At 36.7% G+C, this 18,975-nt stretch overlaps 1 protein-coding gene across 1 annotated transcript in view; it reads right to left on the bottom strand.

The window, feature by feature from the left end:
• MICU3 (Mitochondrial calcium uptake 3) overlaps nucleotides 1-18,975 on the bottom strand; it is a 93,715-nt gene that overhangs the window by 45,071 nt on the left and 29,669 nt on the right. The window contains exons 6-7 of the mRNA XM_068226851.1: nucleotides 10,415-10,477; nucleotides 1,855-1,980 (exon numbers count right to left, since the gene is read on the bottom strand). Of these exons, the coding sequence (XP_068082952.1) occupies nucleotides 1,855-1,980; nucleotides 10,415-10,477 (189 nt within the window). The remainder of the gene's footprint in view (nucleotides 1-1,854; nucleotides 1,981-10,414; nucleotides 10,478-18,975) is intronic.

Raw genomic sequence — 18,975 nt, 5'->3', positions numbered from 1 at the left:
GCTGCCTGCATGTTAAAGCACAGTCTAGTGTGACACCTAGATAAACTGGTGTAGGCAATGTTCCAATCATTCCCCTTGCCATGTAATGTTCAGCTGTCGCCGCGCTTCCTTGTTTCGTAGAGGAAATGCACACACTTGTGTTTTACAGGAGTTTGGCTTCAGAGGGTTGGAAACATAGTACTTAGAGAGTACTCGGCTGGAATTGGCTGATTATTTGAGTAGATGTAGTACAGACCGTAGGTATTAATATAAGGAAAGATATTTTGGAGTGATCACATTAATGGGATTTAAATAAAGGTTACAGATCTCTTCATATGGTTATATGGACATTTAGGGGTTGTAGTAAGGATGTGCAAAAGAAGGTATGTGAGTCACTGGTAAGACCCCAATAAGAGAATGATTCCAGTGTATAGGACTTACACCAAGATTACGTGATTTGAGAATCGGAAATGATAGAAAGGAAAGCACTACAATTTGTTCTGGCGATTTCTGACAAAATAGTATTGTTACAAAAATGTTGCAAACTTTGGGCTGGGAAGACTTTGGAGTAAGGAGACATGCTGTTTGAATAAATTGTATGTAATACCAATATAAATGGGCCGTTATTGGACATTATAAATTTTCCAGCTAACTCATTCCTGCTTGCCAGCATTTCGCCCCACTGTGCTAAGTTGGTCTCATCAGTCTGGGAATCAATATCTATATCATAAGTTGTATGTTCCGAGCTGTCAGTGGAGAGATGGCACGGAATGACATTAGTAGATGAATATGCCTGAAGGGAGTCTTTAAAAGTAGAGAATATCATAATATGATGATAAAGTCTGAATTCAAGAGGACAAATTTGGGCAAATAGGTATTTATAGGAAAAGGCATTAGAAATGGTTTACCAAGGGAGTTGTACGATAAATTTCCAACTTCTGTGAAATCATTTAAGAAAAGACTAGGTGTACAACTGAAGGGGAATCTGCCACCTGGGTGACAGTCCTAAGTCAGATCAAGATTGATTGATTGATTGATTGATTGATTGATTGATTGATTGATTGATTGATTGATTGATTGACCATTCTGAGCTATTACTGAAAACACCAAGCATCTCTTGGCTGACCTGTCAGTTATTTTCAGTGTTACCAGCTCTATTTATGTTTCAATTGAACAACTCTTATATTTTGAGAAAAGCCTAAAAATAACTACATTTTACCATTAAAATTCTTCATCACATTATTAAAAATAGAAGTGGTCAACTTACCTAAAATTATGAAAATAGTTAACAATATAGTTGAATATTCATATAATATTGTAAGGCAGGGAAAGATTCATTTCAAGTAAAAATAATAACCATGTAGGTATGTAATACTTAGCTTAAAACATAAACTAGTACAAATGGTTAATAACAATATGATTTCTAGCACATATATTGCACATACATTTTGGTGAATAATGCATAATAAGCTACTATACCAAAAGGGTTGGACCATTACCATTCAACCATAATGAACACATGAACTAACAAAGGAACAGCTTGACATCTGTTGGTGTCAGGAGTGCAGAATGTCATATGTATCATAAGACACAGGAAGACTAGAGGGTTATATGTATCTATACTACAGACTAGATCTTAAAGTACTTGGAATAGAGACATATTTCTATACATATTTCTATACACAGGAGTGACAAAATACACAAAGAAGATTTGTATGAGAGGAAGAATATTAGGTATTGCAGAGTAAGCTGAAAGTCACACTGTGAAGGTGAAAAGATCCTGCAGACAGATAAACACTCAATGAGTTAGTAGTGCAACAGAGGAGCGGCGTAGGAAGCAAGCCTTCACGCAACATAAGACATCAACTAACTTACGACAGTTGGTTTTTGTATGGGTGGTGGTGATGGTGGTGGTGGTGGTGTTTGTTTTGCAGCTTCTGATTGTAGTGTTTCTTTCTGAATGTTGTGTTGCTTCAAAGGTGCGGCCACCAGTCTCATCAACTAAGAAAGCAATATGGTAAATAAAACAACAAACAACATAAGCTGGAATGTTTTCAAACATGTGCTCCTAAAATGGAGAACGATTTGTGAAAACAAAGGTTAAAAAAAATAAAAAATTGATTTTCAAAATAACTTGAAATAAATACAACTTTAATATTAGAAAAGAAAATTAGTGCAAAAGTAACTGCAAAATAGTCATATCTAAGCACAGACGAAAGCATTATCTGATAATCTAGAAACAAGTCCTCATAGCTTTGCAAATACTGAACAATAAAATTATACTGGCATAAAAATGTTCCCTTAGTACAGCATTAAAAAAGATAAATCATTTCTGAATGAAAGTAAAAAGAAATCTGCTGTTCACTATGCAAATGCTTCTTTGCTATAAGTTGATCAGTTGATGCTGAATACTATATACTGAAAGACTAAACTTGTAACAAAAAATATGCTTCAGATCATGATAGTTCATGATAGTTTCTAGTTCACACACATCAAAAAAAAGTTTGGAATAATCTTCTAAGATGTATTCTGAGTCTTTGTATGCCCCATACACTATAATGCTCAGTTCTAACTATCCTCAACGATTCACTCGTTTTCCTGTTTACAATCCAAATCAGTTTATCATAAAGATGAAGCCACAGTACATAATACATTGTAGTCAGAGTAATAGAAATGAAGAAGGAAGGGACAGTTTTCTCCTGCTGTGTTTTCCTGTGTTTCTAGTCTTCTATCAGCTGTATTCTTCTCTACCTTTTAGTTTCTTCTCTTTTCTCATCTTTATCTAGCTTTCTTCTTATCTTACACTTCCCACATCAAGACCAAAGGTCTGTCACGATGGTCCCTTTTGGTGAGTATTGATGCCCACCCAACCTCCTAATGAGGCAGGGAAACAGAAACAAGCTGGTTGGGGATTAAGAAGAAATGGACAGAGAAAAACTGAGGTTGATTAAGAGAGAGCCAATCTGTTTGAAGACAAAGAAATTGCCCTTGTCCTGTAGTATTTTCATGTTTTCTATGTCTCCTCTTTTTGTGACTCCCTTTCCCCATATTGGCATGTCATAATGTTCATCCTATCTTACTCCTATCTTCCATATATTATTTGAATACATTGCACATGCCAACAGCATAGAATTGTCCATCAATGGTCATCGGTTTAGAAGGATTGGCCATGTCCGTCGGATGAGTGCTACCAGATTACCGCACCAAATCCTGTATGGTGAACTTTGTTCCGACACCAGACCTCGTGGAGTCCCCATGAGGCATTACAAGGACCAGCTTAAGCACACTATGATGCACACTAATCCACAAACCTCAGAAATGCTTGTTCAAGATTGTACAATTTAGTGCCAGACCATCCTTGCTGTTATCAATCTGTTTCAAGAGGAACAACACAGATGTAAAGAGGCCAGGAGAGAAGCACAAAAACTCCATGCAGCACAACCACACCCTCCTCCAACAATTCTGTGCAATGTGTGTGGAGGCTTATTCCATGCTAGAATTGGTCCGTTCAACCATCAAAAGTATATCCACACACAGAAGTGAATTTAATGGAAGAAGTTAATTACTCGGAAAGGTGTTGAAGCTGATGACATTGCAGTCTATTATCACTGTACATCTGGTGGTAGTAATATTACTATGACACTTAACGTGCCTGTCTGCTGCTGTCAGTAATACTACAACCCCAACTTTCAAATTGAAGGCATGACCGGAAAAATGGGTTAACCCACACTTGTTTAAAATGGAGGAAAATTGAGTTTTGTTAATAAGGCTGAAAAAAAATTATAAGGAATTATCTGTATTCATTGTTGTGAACATATTTTATTACAGAGTTTCTTTAATAACCCCAAAACAAGACAATATCCGTAATAAATGAAGGATATTTACATTAAACTTATTCGATCCTTCACAAAGCTATCTCCAATATTAGAAATAATATTTGCTTCTAACTCAAAAAAAATCATTTGAATCTTTTATTTAACATTTTTTTAAAAACATATTATACTAATATTATTGCACTTACTAACTGTATTATTCCCAGAAAATTTATGGCTGAAGGTGTTATTTAATAGTAGTCATTGTTACCACCAAGAAATGGTTCATCAGGAATGTTCACTGATTCTGCAACAGATTTAATATTTTGGTAGTATACATGATAAATTGACAGAATCCATCTGTTCCTTTAAATATTTCAGTTTTGCAGGATTTATGGGTCTTGGACCATGATATTTGGTGGGGAATGTCACAAAATTAAGTGAGGGTCTATCAGCCAATTTTGGTTTTTTCCTAAAGCTCCACAGAATCATAAGCCTCTATTTCACCATAAATATACTTAAAAAAGAGCTTAAAAGTTTGGTCTTTAGTTATTTTCATTGTTGTTCTTTTTATTCTCAGTATCAAGTGCCAATATAACTGCTGCTGAAGTACTGTGATATTGATATGGTTAACTACTTAATAGATCATAAGCGAATTATCCGTGTAAAATATTCTGTTCTGTAAAACTGAAATATAGGTATCTACAGGGTCTTTCTTATAAACCCAGACTGTCCAGCGGCGTTTTTACTCTCCGAGATCTAAGCGGCAGTGCAAGAGGCATGCGCATAGTTCTAGACCTTGCAAGGAGAGTGCACGTGTTCGACCTAGCATCAGTAGCCAGTCTGAATCTCAGCTGTTGACATGGGGAGACAGTCATCATTGCGACACCATAATTTTGTATGTAAAAATTATTTTAAATACGAGTCTACTCGATGGGTATGTGATGCATTTTTCAGTAATTTCCCGGTGAAGTACCACCTTTACAAGAACAGATTCACGTGAATGTAAATAAATTTGAAACTACTGGCGCAGGGCTCAATTTAAAAAACATGCACGCATATGAGTAGTTTTATTTTTTTTCAATTTGCTTTACGTCGCACCGACACAGATATGTCTTACGGCGACGATCGGATAGGAAAGGCCTGGGAATTGGAAGGAAGCGGCCGTGGCCTTAATTAAGGTACAGCCCCGGCATTTGCCTGGTGTGAAAATGGGAAACCACGGAAAACCATCTTCAGGGCTGCCGACAGTGGGGCTCGAACCCACTATCTCCCGATTACTGGATACTGGCCGCAATTAAGCAACTGCAGCTATCGAGCTCGGTATGAGTAGTTTTAAGAGAGGAAAAGCTAGATGACATTGGTACGAATCTTACGTCACCGAATGAATCACTCATAAAATTAGCACAAGTAGGGGTTTCAGTTTCTTCTGCACACAGAGCTACAAAGCTGTTACACATCAAACCAGTACAGGTTTACATGGGCCTATTGTTTAAAACCTGCTCATCAAGCCACAAGAGTGGGACTTTGTGAGTGGTATCCTGCATCATTGAATGATAGTTGATTCTACCCACAGCCAGTGTTCTTTTAGGATGAGGCCTGGTTTCATCTTAATGGTCGTGTAAACAGTCATAACTCCTGTTATTGGTGTGCAAAATATCCTAATGGTGTTTATGACGTCCCTCATTACAAAGGATGACACTGCCAGGGTGGCCGCACGTGACGTAAGTTCGGCTGAGGCAGCTGCTGTAGCGCAGAGTACAAACACCGTGCACTCTGTCTGAGTTTATAAGAGAGACCCTGTACTATTATAAGAGTCATTCACAAATATACTTTCTCATTTTGAACATTATTTACTGCACTGGTTACCATGCTTGTTCCTCTAGCCAGCAGACTGCAGCAGTGGCTTAGCCCGTTCTTGACATTACAGATAAGGCAAATCCATAAACACAAGAACTTTCACCTTTTGTATTTAACCTAATATGATTGTTGATGGATAACCCAGCATCACAACAGATACCAGTACATCTCTTACCCAAGAACAGATAACAACACTTAACTCTACTTTTTTAATTTTGGGGTTAATCCATTTTTCCAGGCATGCCTTCAATTCATCTGCATGAAAGCTAGTCATGTTATTGACTCCATATTTGCTTTGGAGTGTTGCCATGTTCTTCTAACCTGTAGATTTCATTATCTTATGTTAGTAATTAGTGATACTTCCTAGAGACTGTTTTGTTAGCACACGCCTTCAGCTAATTCTTTTGCGACTGTTGATAGATTTAATGTGGTAGAGTGGTTCCTCAGGAACAAAAGTTTTACTCAGTTTATCCCATTCATCTCTGGGGATGCAGGAGCCACCTAGCACAATTTGAGTTTCTCCCAGGGTTTCAGGCTGGATGCCCTTCTTGAGACTAATTAACCCTCAATGTATTGCCATCTTCATACAGATGGGCTCGATCATCTTCAACCCCAGTTCTTCTACATCCAATTCTTCTCAGCCTTCAATGACAAAAGCAATGCATACCTCATGCTCTAATCCTCAGCATCATTAGAAAAAAATACAGTATGCAGCAAAATAAATAGTATGGAAATTACAAACACACTGTGAAAATCAACATACATCATTATAACATGCAAGGTGATGGTGGGAAAATGAATGTAACTGTGTTGATACAGCATGTATTTAAAATATTCACCCTCAGATCTAAAGCTTTGTTCATAATGGTCCTGTAGAGTGTTGAACATGTTGGTGCATACAGGTTGCCTCAAGAATACAAAAAATAACTTTATCTTCTCTTGTAATTTGGGAACATTCCTAGGTGGGGTATCTGACTGAAAAATTGGATTCTTTCAGCATGCTCTGAATCACAAGAGAAGATACAGTCATTTTTGTGTACTTGTGGCAACCTGTGCTCATCAACATGTTCACCAAGCACAGTTATGAACAATGAATATGAGTGTGGACATTTTGAACACATGCTGTACTGACACAGGTTAGATGCTAGTTGCAGGCAACACCTTGTATGTTATATTGATGTGTCTTGATGTTCAGAGCTGATTCTAATTTCAGTAGTTTATTTTGCCGCATGCTATCTTCAAAGTGGATATTGTTTCTGATAATCTCAACAACACTTTGCTTGTCCGAAATCAAAATATGACAGGTTTCTTGTTTCAATGGTCTTAAAATATATTTTGAAACAGCACAGATTGAATGACAGGAGAATAGTTCAAAGTAATAGATTATCACACAGGAGCACACTGTACTTTGGAAGTGCTGTCAATAAGAAGATTGCTTATTACAAGAAATTAGCTCAATGTCTTTGAGATGGCAGGCTTTATGGATTATTTTAAAGCTACATGGTTTGTTTGTTTAATATTGTAACTTCCTGGAAGATGAGCACTGATTCAGAAAATGTAAGAAATTGTTATTATGGTAGCCAAATACAACAAACAAATTTGCTTCAAATGTAATCATCAAAATTTTCATTCCAATTTTTAATAACCTAACATGTGGGCTCTTCAGACTTTCCAGAAACATCTTTCCCTTTTGTCTGAAGTTTAAATACAATTTACTGCATATTACAAATAGCAAAGGAAACAGAAAATACATTTTTCAAGTAGTTTCTATCTCATCAGTTAGTTTTCAATGTTATGTAATTATTTTTGTTCACCTTATCAATTAACAATGAAACACTGTTCATAAAGCTAGAAGCTATATGATGTAATCTGAATTATTCCAAACTTTTCTTGAAGTGCCTATTCAGATGGAATTTTCAAAGGTTATGAGTAATTAAAATAAGGAATACTGTATTAGTTGCATGCTCTAAAAGGGTGTAGTACATTTTTCATGCTAAATAATGATAATGATGCTTGTTATTAAAAAGGGTCTAACATCTGGGTCATCAGCCATTCATGCTAAATCTGCATTGTATAATAAATGAGGTATTATCCGCACACTTTATCTTGGTGCATTTACAATCTAGTTCTGAATCGGTCGACCTCGGTGATCTTCGAGATTCGTACTGGCAACCTTTGAAACACAAACTATGAATCGCTTACGCATCCTTGTGCGACATCTGGCGTACACTTTACGTCCTAGTACTGTTGTTGTTTACACAACAAAGCCAAAGTATAGAATTCATACTAGGAACACGATTCACTGCGAGAAATGTTTTATAATGTTATATAATGTGTATGTGACATAGTTGTTGGCTTAAGATGATAACGGTTTAGAAATTTCATATCGATCGATCATATTCTCGATTCAATTCAGATTTCATTTTCGTTCAGTTGGCAGCACCAGGCAGCACTATCGATACCGGGACAGCACCCTCCTTACTCCTCACCCCGGTACACAAATGCACCAAGATAAAGTGTGCGGATAGTAATTCATGCAATTTTTTGTTCATCAATTAGAATGGAGTATCAGTATATAATTAGAATTAAAATTTTCTTTGAAGTTCAGAAGAAAGCCTACATGACCTATTGAGATAATACTGGATATGAATTTAGGTATAATTTAGCCTCAGACTGTCTGGGTAAGAAGTTACTTGATAATCTATTCAGAATTTTCACAACAAAACTTTCTTTTCCAGAAAAATAAATATTCAATATTGAATTTTGGGAGAGTCTGCAAAAAAATTAAAAACGGTCAACATCATGACATACTGCACATAATTTCCATTTGTATTTTGTTTGAATTAACTATGTTAATGTAAACTTGCAAATTATTCTTATTTTAAAAAATATATTTTTGAACCACACATGGGCACAAAGTCTGCATGCAGTCTGTACTGAAAGAAAAGTAAAAAAAAAAAAATGAACATACTTTTTTGCTTTACCAGTAATATTGTTAATAAATAAACATTCTATAGAGCCCATATTTTATATTCCATACCAGTACTAAATGTTTTCTCAGAATTCTATGCATTCTATAGGAAGAAATAAGGATGAAAATGTTTAATAACATTTTTCAGGAAATAGAGAATTGATCAACTTAAGGTAGGTACTGAACATGCTCCAGTGGTTAAACAGTAAAGACCTAGAGAAAATCACACAGTTAATTTCAACATCAGTCGAGAGTTAATTCTCAAATCAGATATCATGCTTATTTTATTATGTATTAAATCTCTACATGTCACCAAAATATCCTTGAGAATGTTAAAATGAATACATTCAAATTCTAGACTTATTAGGAAAGAAACTGCAAGAATTGTTAATGCTTCATGCAAATCATCCACTAGTAAATCTGAATGAAACCACTGAAATTATTAACAAGATATATATTAACATTGATAAACAATGCAGTTCCAATAGGTCTTGCTGAAAAAAGATGGTTCTTGGAAAAGTATTTGGTAAAGAAACTAGACATCACCTATTTTCAGCCACAGGATGTAATTAGAAAAATATCAAGCTGTTGAATGATAGGTACAAATGACATTTACTACCAACACAAATCTGCACTCTCAAATACCACATTCTCTTCTAACTACAGCATACAAGGAGAATAATCTGTATATGGGATATTCAAGGTTACAAAATACATTAGGGAAGAACGTTTCATACTATTCAATGGGCCCAAAGCATAGCAATAGGATTCAGGGGAAATGAATGCTCCATCAAGCATAATGAAGTACAAATATAAGAATCTGGTTTATTCAAAATTTCAGAAAGTTAAAATAATTGAATTTTTTATATTATATGCTAGTTTGTTGATGCAAACAGTGAAACAGCATACCATACAGACAATGGTTGTAACATAGGTACCGGTACACATTTCTGAACTGTTCTCCAGAAATTCATTAAAGAATTTCATGTGTGCAGTCAACTTCAACTTCAAAAGGCCAAAGTGCCTAATCTGAAGTTGAAGATGGGTGCTCAGTAATCTCTTTTAACAAAATATGACAGTAGATAAAGGACATAACATTTTCTCCTGTAAAAATCACCAAAATTGTTTTTAAACAAAAATAGCAATTGAAGACAGAGAGTTTATTAACGAATCTAATACAGGACCGTCAGAGTTGGAAAAGAATGAATGTTGCCTAAGGGAGGTCAGAAAGCTTGTGTTCTACTGTATTAACCAGAGAAGAAGAAACAATCTATTCATCAGTTTTATCGGGTATACTTGTGTCAATAACAAAGAAAACTGGATTTGATAACCTGTATGGTAATACAGACCTAGTCGAAATTTGAAGTTGGCAAGTTGAAGGGTCCAAGGAAAAAGAACAATGATACATAACTAAATAGAAGAACATCTATAAAAATGCTAAATAATAAAAATGCCTACTACAAAAATGACAGTTCTTGATTTAAATACAACTTATACCACTAATTACTAACACGCTCTAAACAGTTTATAATCTTATTTCCTTCTCGATTCAAATGGTTCCAAAGAAATCACAGCACTGAACTGTATCAATAAACTAAAACAGCATCATTTTCTGAAATATCCCATATACAACATGAACTACGTAGGAAGTACTACAGGTCTGAAAGTCAATATTCAGCAAATGGATCTAATTTACTACAACATATGTTAATGAGTATGAGCTTTAAGCTGCAACTCAGAGGCAGCTGGCACACTGAAACTTTTAAAACCCACGGCACCCAGTTGGACTCACGACTCTACGTGTTTCTATGCCCACATCACGCTCCTTCAAGCATCCTCCCATCAAACGACGGATCTGTTTGTTACATCAAAAGAACACAATAATGGAAATATGGTAACAGATGTACACTCATGTTCATAAAAATCAGAACACCTTGAAAGACTAGAGATAGGAAATTTATATTCACAAGACATGTACATTCGTATGTTCTGAAGAAATAATTAGCATTTGAACCATGTCGGCCCTCAGGTTCAAGGTCCACATCGATATCTTGGCGCACCTCCACCAACTTGTAAAATGTGCCTGCGGCTCTCATTGTCGCTATAAACCGAATGTAATCGATCAGTGTGGCTTGAGCAGAAATGCAGGATGTCTCGCAGATGTATGTGAGAAGCATACTGTAAAATGAGTGAGTTTGAAAGAGGGCGCATTATTGGCATGAGAGAACGTGATTCATCCATCCGGGAAATTGCTGCTCATGTGGGACGAAGTGTGTGGGTAGTGTAACGGATGTGTACAGAATTGTTCAGAGAAGGCCAGAGAACACAAGATGGGTCTGTTCACATCACCCAGACCACCCCCCTGAGAAGATCCGACACCTCATCCGAATGGCATTGCTGGACAGATCTGTATCCTCCTCAGTGCTGGCGCAACAGTGTAACACACCGCACACGATCAGGAGTGACAGCCCGTCGCCGTTTATTATGGTCTGGGTTACCGGTGCGTCGTTCACTTTTCCACCTACCTTTGACTAATTTGCATAAACATGCTAGACTGCAATGGTGTATGGAACGACGTCACTGGGGACAGGAATGGCAGTAGACAGTGTTTTCTGACGAATTGAGGTTCTGTTTGTTTGAAAATGATGGTCGCATTTCGGTTCGCCGCAGACAGGGGAAGAGGCATCACATTGACTGCATTTGCACAAGACATACAATGCCAACTCAAGGCCTTGTAGTGTGGGGTGCTATTGGGTACAACCAAAAATCACAGTTGATGCGTGTCCAGGGCACTGTGGCCAGTTTGACCTACGTGAATGACATCCTGTGACCCGCAGTCATAACCTTTCTGCACGACACCCCAGACTCCATATTTCAGCAGGACAATGCGTGGCCACATACTGCTGCACAAACACATGTCTTCTTGTTGTCACAGGATGTCAGACTGTTGCCCTGGCCTGCCTGATCACTGGACCTGACGCAAATCAAAAATGTGTGGATATGGTGAAACGATGGGTGTGGCGCTGTGACCCAACCCCAACCACCAAAGATGAACTGTGGAACCAGGTGAATGCAGCATGGATGGCTATACCTCAGGATGCCATTCGCGCCTTATACGCGTCGATGCCATCGCACATGGAACAAGTTATCAGTGCCCATGGAAGACCCAGTGCCTACTAGCCAATAGGACAAATGCTGAACCTCGGTGACTGAAATGCTAATCATTTCTGCAGAACATACTAATACACATGTCCTGCGTATATGAACTTCCTGTCTCTAGTCTTTCAAGGTGTTCTGTTTTTTTTATGAGCATGAGCGTATATCAGCTATAAAAATAAACATGACATTTCTTATTCTCTAAATATTCAGTAATTTATTTAATTACACTACAAATTATGTTTTTAATCTTGTAACATTACAGCTTCATAAACTTGATTACAAAATAGTAAGTCAACTGATACACTACAATAGGACAGTATTCAAAAAAGAAATAAAATTGAGAGAATATTACTACACCTCTCCCTTAATTTCAGAAAACAGATATTATTCAGCTTGTATCAAGTCATAGTAGGCTTCTGGTCTCCTGCAACAGCAGATGGTTTGTTATTGCCCCTCTTTTATAGGGGGCTTTATACAGTGTGTCCCGCTCTCAGCAGGGCTGGCAGTTGACATACAGTTGCACGCTCTGAGCATTGTATTCATAAACTTAGGCTGGCTCACAATATAGCCACAAAGCAGTCAGTTACTCGAGTTTGTGTGTCGTGGGAAGCTGCGAAGGGATATGTTTGTTGCAAGAGCACGTGTGGCTGAATTACAGTAGAATTAATTACATTATTACACTGTTGAAATGCCAGTGAAATTCATGCTTGAACACACAAGTTTTTATGTATAACACACATGTAATAACCGAGTCATGTAGAGAGGTGTGTAGGCGACTTCAGGAGAGAGTTTCCAGGTTCCAGTTCCAGGTAGAGAAACAGGTAGATGTCTTGTGAATAAATTTTTTCTATTTGCTTTACATTGCACCGGCACAGATAGGTCTTATGGGTGAATAAATTAAGAACAACAGGATCACTTAATGCTTTAATTCCTAAACTGAAACGAATAATAAAATTTACAGAAATAATCCTCACACCATAGATGAAATTAAAAACAATATAACAACAGTAATTAGGACAATTACACAACAGGAATATATGCGTATGAACAGCAATTTCATTAGAAGATGCTAGGAATGTTTGAATGTCGAAGGACACCACTTTCAACACCACCTGTAAAAAAGGTTAGTACTCATGATAAAGGCCACTGGGTGCATAAATAAGCAATAAATGTAATAATATCGGTAATAGAATACGTGGGAGGTTATGAATATACCGCATGGAACATTCGTGTTGTCTCCCGGCTCCACTGGGAGTGGGACACACTGTATCTCTTCTCTGGAAACTTTATAAGAATATTCGAGATGATAATTAACAGCCTGAAATCTTGCTGCAAAAGACAGCACCAATCAAGATGTTTATAATACAGAGCTAAATCAAACTAAATGCTGGAAATTAAACAAAAGAGAGAGAATAATATTAATAATAGTGAGGATTATGGCAAAGTAATATGATTATGCTATATTATCCAGAAAATAACTTCTGTATGACACATTATGTACAAAAACATTCCTGAAAAATGAACATTACATTAGTATAAAACATTTTCTATTATATACAGATGAATTTATGAAAGTGAACCTTTAACAGCACAGAATGTTACTTGATGTGGTGTTTTCCTTTGGTTATTTAAAATTATTCCTAAATAACTTAGTGGAGTAATTATTATTATAGACAAACAGACAAAACACATCATATTTTGAAAGTACAATACAGAACAGATGCCAGTACCATGAGTAGACCTACTGAGGCAATGATTACTGAACATCAACTTTGATGAACTAGCCATGTCACACCTGCAAGCTAGCACATGCCTTTCAAAATAAGTGACATTCCCTCAATTGAAGGATGGGCAACATAATCAAAGAGGTCAGCAAAAGCAACACAGGGATGTCATAGTATAATATGAAGTAGTGCCAAACTGGGATAGGCAACTAGGAGTATGTAGTGTCTGATCAGCCAACATGGCAATGTGTAGTCCATGAGGGCCACACAACATGTTGAACAACAGCAATGGAGGCATGAGTGCAATAAAACAGATGATAGAAAGGAAAGAAGCAGGCAGAGAAGAATTGACCACCAGGTTCTATAACAAACAAATTACAAAAATGCCCATCTTGTCACAGAATTCAAATAATCCTGTCCTAGGAGTTGGTAACTGGAGATGGTACTATTCAAGACAGATAGATGCCACAATGCTGCAATCTACTACACATTCCATTCCATCTCTTGTCACTATGAGCAATAAAATAATTTCTCCCTTACTTGGTGTGAACACTTCCACCTCAGAATAAATGTCTTTCTGGACCTCATTATGCTCATCATTCAACATTTTCATGGATCTGGCAGTCTTCATTGATAAGCACTGAGTAAGCTGGCTACGTAACCTCCTCCTCCTCCTCCTCCTCCTCCTCCTCCTCCTCCTTCTCCTCCTCCTCCTTAGAATGCCGTCTTCCTACGAGATTGGCTATCCAACTGATTATGATAATTCACGACAGTCAAACATATTAATGATAACAATAATGCTAAAGATGGTAATTGGCAACGACAGTCAAACATATTAATGATAACAATAATGCTATTTGCTTTAAGTACCACTAATGACTTTTACGGTTTTCGGAGATGCCTAGGTGCTGCGATTTTGTCCCACAGAAGTTCTTTTATATGCCAGTAAATCTACTGACATGAGGCTGACGTATTTGAGCACCTTCAAATACCACTGGACTGAGCCAGGATCGAACCTGCCAAGTTGGGGTCAGAAGGCCAGCGCCTGAACCATCTGAGCCACTCAGCCTTCCTATCAAACATATTTTTTCGCAATCAATCTGAACACATTGTGTTTAATAAATCCATGATTATATCCTGGAAGAAATGGGTCTAGATAGGAACACAAGAGAACTGGCACCACATCCAAGATGAAGTTCAGAGGGATCCTATCGGAATCATTTGGGATTCAAACAGGAGTCAGACAGGGAGAAGGACTATCCCCCCTTCTATTCAACTGTGTTCTTGACAAAGTGATTAGTGTGTGGCATCGCAAAATGGATGGGACAAGCATTATATGAATGGAGTGCAAGAACAAAGGAATAGGAGTTGAACATTTAGCCCTTGTGGATGACACTGTGATTCTGCCAGAGTCAATACAGCAGGCAATTCCAGGAAGAAGCAAGTAAGCCAGGCCTTTGGATTTATTTCGAAAAGACAACACATGACTAACATCAAAACAGCACCCAGATGGATGATAGTTGAGAGAGAAAGGATTCAGAAAGTGGAGAAATTCATATATTTGGAGGAGTTGATAGACAACAAGCTTTCAGAAAGAGAGAAACTGTTATTCAGAATCAACACAATGAACTTGGCATATAAACTAACCATGAAAACTTATAATAAGAAAAAGATCTCAATCAATGCAAAACTCGGACACTACCAGATAGTGATCCTATCGGAGGCATTATCTACAGCTGAATTTTTGAACGTGATAAAAACAGGACTCGTTAAGAAGTTGGAACTGGTGGAGGGAAAGATTCCTAGGAAGATACTGTGACCCCTAAGAAGAGAAAAAGGATCATACAGAAGTAAAGGAAAGCTAGAATTATACCTCAAGATGGAAAAGATTTCAGATACCATCCAGAAGAGGAGAGCCACGTTCTTCGGACATATCTACAGAATAAACCCAGGGAGACTGACCAATCAGATAATAAGATCAGAAAAACTACTGTGTGCTGGTATCAGGAGGGGAAGAATGGGAATATAAGGAATGGAAATCAACAACAAAGATGCTTACAAGTTGAAGATCAAGACCACCAAGAGTTTTCAAGAAAAAAGTAAGATCCTGTACTCAAGCACCATGGACAGAAGAGAGGAGGATAAAGCAGAGAGAAAGAATGGAGTACTGGACGAGGATCAAAGCCCAGAAACAGATTAAGTTGAATTCAAATTAATGTGGTCCACAGTCAGCCAAAAATGAAAGAAGAAGAAGAAATATATACCAATCAAAGATAGATATAGTCTATAATACACACGCATGTTACATACCTGTTATGAGATATACACCTGTGACCTAGCCAGCAATAAAGAAGGATGAAAGTCAAATATAGGCATTTATCATCATCATCATCATCATCATTTCCTATGGCATAGGGATAAAAATTTGTATTTTCTTTATAAACATATGTACATAAACAAATAAAAAGATTCCCTGGTAAACAAGGATGACAAACTGTTCATAGGTGTAACCTTGAACTACCCTTATGTGACCCTTTGGTGGTGCTAACTAAGCAACATAATACACTTAGCTGTTGTACAATGACTTGGAGTTTATTTTCCTTGGCAGACGCTGTCCACCCTCATAGGAAGGGTGGCATCAGGCTGTAATGGCTACACAAAATTATTATTTATAGTTTTAAAAGTACATCAGAGTTCTCAAAATAAAAACTTTGTGTCAAAATTAAGATGCTGAAAAAGAAAATCTGAATATGGCAAATTTTATGAAACAGGAAAGTAATAGACAAAAGAATACAAGTATTACGAAGCCTTTCAAGCTTCAAGTATACTTCAAGCAACATACTTTTTCATTAATGCATTCTGCAAAGAAGGGAAGAGTACAAGCTAAATCACTTTCATATTAGCATTAGTGAACAGTAAATAAATTGGACAGCATTAATCAGAGAGGAACCAACCTTAATTAATTAATTAATTAATTAATTAATTAATTAATTAATTAATTAATTAATTCATTCATTCATTCATTCGCAACTGATCTGACCAGCTCCATGACTAAATGGTTAGCATGCTGGCCTTTGGTCCAAGGGGTTCTGGGTTTGATTCCCATCCAGGTCAGGGATTCCAACCTTAATTGGTTAATTCCTCTGGCGCTGGGACTGGGTGTGTGGTGCGTGTCGTCTTCAACATTAGAATTCATCATATCCTCACAGACATGCAAGTCACCTATATGCATCAATTCAAAAGAACTGTTGCAGGACTCTCCAGAGGCCATACAACATTCTTCTTCTTCTTCTTTCTTCATTATGCCCGACAAAGGAGCACGACTGAACTTATTTAGCTAATGTTGTTGCCTTTTTCTTCTCCCAAAATCTCTTCATCTTCTTGCTGTGGCTTCTCTTGTGATCTTCTGACCATGTTTTGTTTGTGGTAGTATTTGGGTGGTAAAAGCGGTGATTGTCAGCTATTTTTTCTAAACTTAGATTATTATTATTATTATTATTATTATTATTATTATTATTATTATTATTATTATTACATCCATTTAGGAAGGCTGGGCTTATGCTGGTAAGATAATGGGCTGACTCTGCCTAAGCAAGGAGTCCCCCTCTTGATTTTTAAACTGTACAGGTATCTACAAATATTTACAACAGAAATAATTACAACATGAACATATAAAACAAATGTGCACACATTTTTCATCAAGTCTTTTTGGGAATCTGTTGTTCAGTATCACCGGAGATGGGGCCTGGATCATCATGTAGTTTAATGCAGAGAAAAAGGTCGTTCATGGAAACTTTCTTACAATGTGGCAGGTGCTTAGGAGGGTGGCTTTCTGCAGTTCAACATATGTGTGTTGCAGCAGGTTTAGTGCAACTAGAGAGATGTGCAAGCTTTTTGGAATGACACCAGTACATGATATCACCACAGTCTAATATACACAGTCACAAAGCTCCTTAGTGATGAAATGGTATCCTGTTGACAGGCAGAATGACACCAGCACTTGCAGCAGCCAGCAAGCCATAACTGTCAGGAACAGTTGCTATAGAGTGGTAATCATACCGAAGGAAACAACAATAGTCTATTTTTGAAGGAACAACTGATCACACCAATGTAGTTAAGAGTCTTAGCCATTTTCGAAATCCTATTATTGAACTGAATTTAGTAATTTCACATAAATCATAAAAGTAGTAATGAACTAAAGAACAATTCAAATAATACTCAAAGATCTCAGCAATTTAAATGACTGAATTTTAAGTACTTTGAGGTTTTTTTTGTTTGTTCTATGGCAATGAAACCTTTCTTTGCAAAATTTCACAATGTAATCTAATCTTAGTTTCACAAATAATTTCAACACTAATGACTTAGTACCTTGACAGTGTTAACTTGGAAAATCAGGTATTTACATTAGGGAATTAACAGTATACTACATCCAAGCTCGTGAGCCTTCTCCTTAACCCTTTGACCGCCAGCCTCATACGCGGTGTCCATGTCCTATACCACAAAAGGCCTAATGTGAACTTTTTACCTTGCAGTAAATTATTCGCAATAAGTCTGTTCAATTTATGTAAATTGGATGGGTATTTTTTGTTTTGAAGGCAATGCTTCGGGCATTTTATTGATGTAAATTAATGCACCTTTATTTTAAAATGTTTATTTTATGAAGTGATAATTCAAATAAATATTTTCTTTGAGGTGGTGTTTCCTATGCCATACATAAAAATGGACCTTTATGTACAATATTACAGTTACATTATTATTATTATTATTATTATTATTATTATTATTATTATTATTATTATTATTATTATTATTATTGTGGCACTTAATCACACCAACCGCTACACCATAGAGGCAGACAAGCAATTTTCTACACAATGAAAATTAAAACATTGCAACGTATTAGAGGTTACAATTGCGTTAAAACATTCTTTAATTCTTACACTGTTTACAAATGTATCTGGTCTTTTTCCTTTTACCACTTTGACTACTACTAATCTTGCTGCATACAGAACAGTTGCATTTTTTTTTTCTTTATTTTTTTTTTTTGGTAAAAGAGTAAGGGGTTTGTTGTCCGCCTGTGGAAGCTGAATTGCTGCTTGGTCACCAAGCCACTCAGCAGCAAGTTCCTCAACTAATGAAATTATGAATTCAAGTCATGATAAGGGTTTGTCTGCATTATCTTTATACAAAATATACAAGTTGATTATCATTCTTCCAAAAATGTGAAATTTCACTTTTTTCCAATACTTTAGTGTCTGGCGCTCATATAAAATGCAGTATAACATTTGATCTGATGCATTAACTTTGCCCATATAAGAATTGCACTGCCGAATAACAGATGGCTTGCTGGTTATAAATAACTTGTTTCCTTTCTTCTTTGATTTCATTTCACTTTTTGCCTCGGCCTTTGTAGACATGAGATGTACTAGCTAGTGCTAGCACCTGGCAGCAGACTTACTCCTGCCAACTA

The sequence above is a fragment of the Anabrus simplex genome, chromosome 3 (assembly GCF_040414725.1).
Source record: "Anabrus simplex isolate iqAnaSimp1 chromosome 3, ASM4041472v1, whole genome shotgun sequence".
Classification (NCBI taxonomy): Eukaryota; Metazoa; Arthropoda; class Insecta; order Orthoptera; family Tettigoniidae; genus Anabrus; species Anabrus simplex.
Note: the sequence above shows the minus strand (reverse complement) of the source record. Positions and strands in the feature narration are given on the sequence as shown.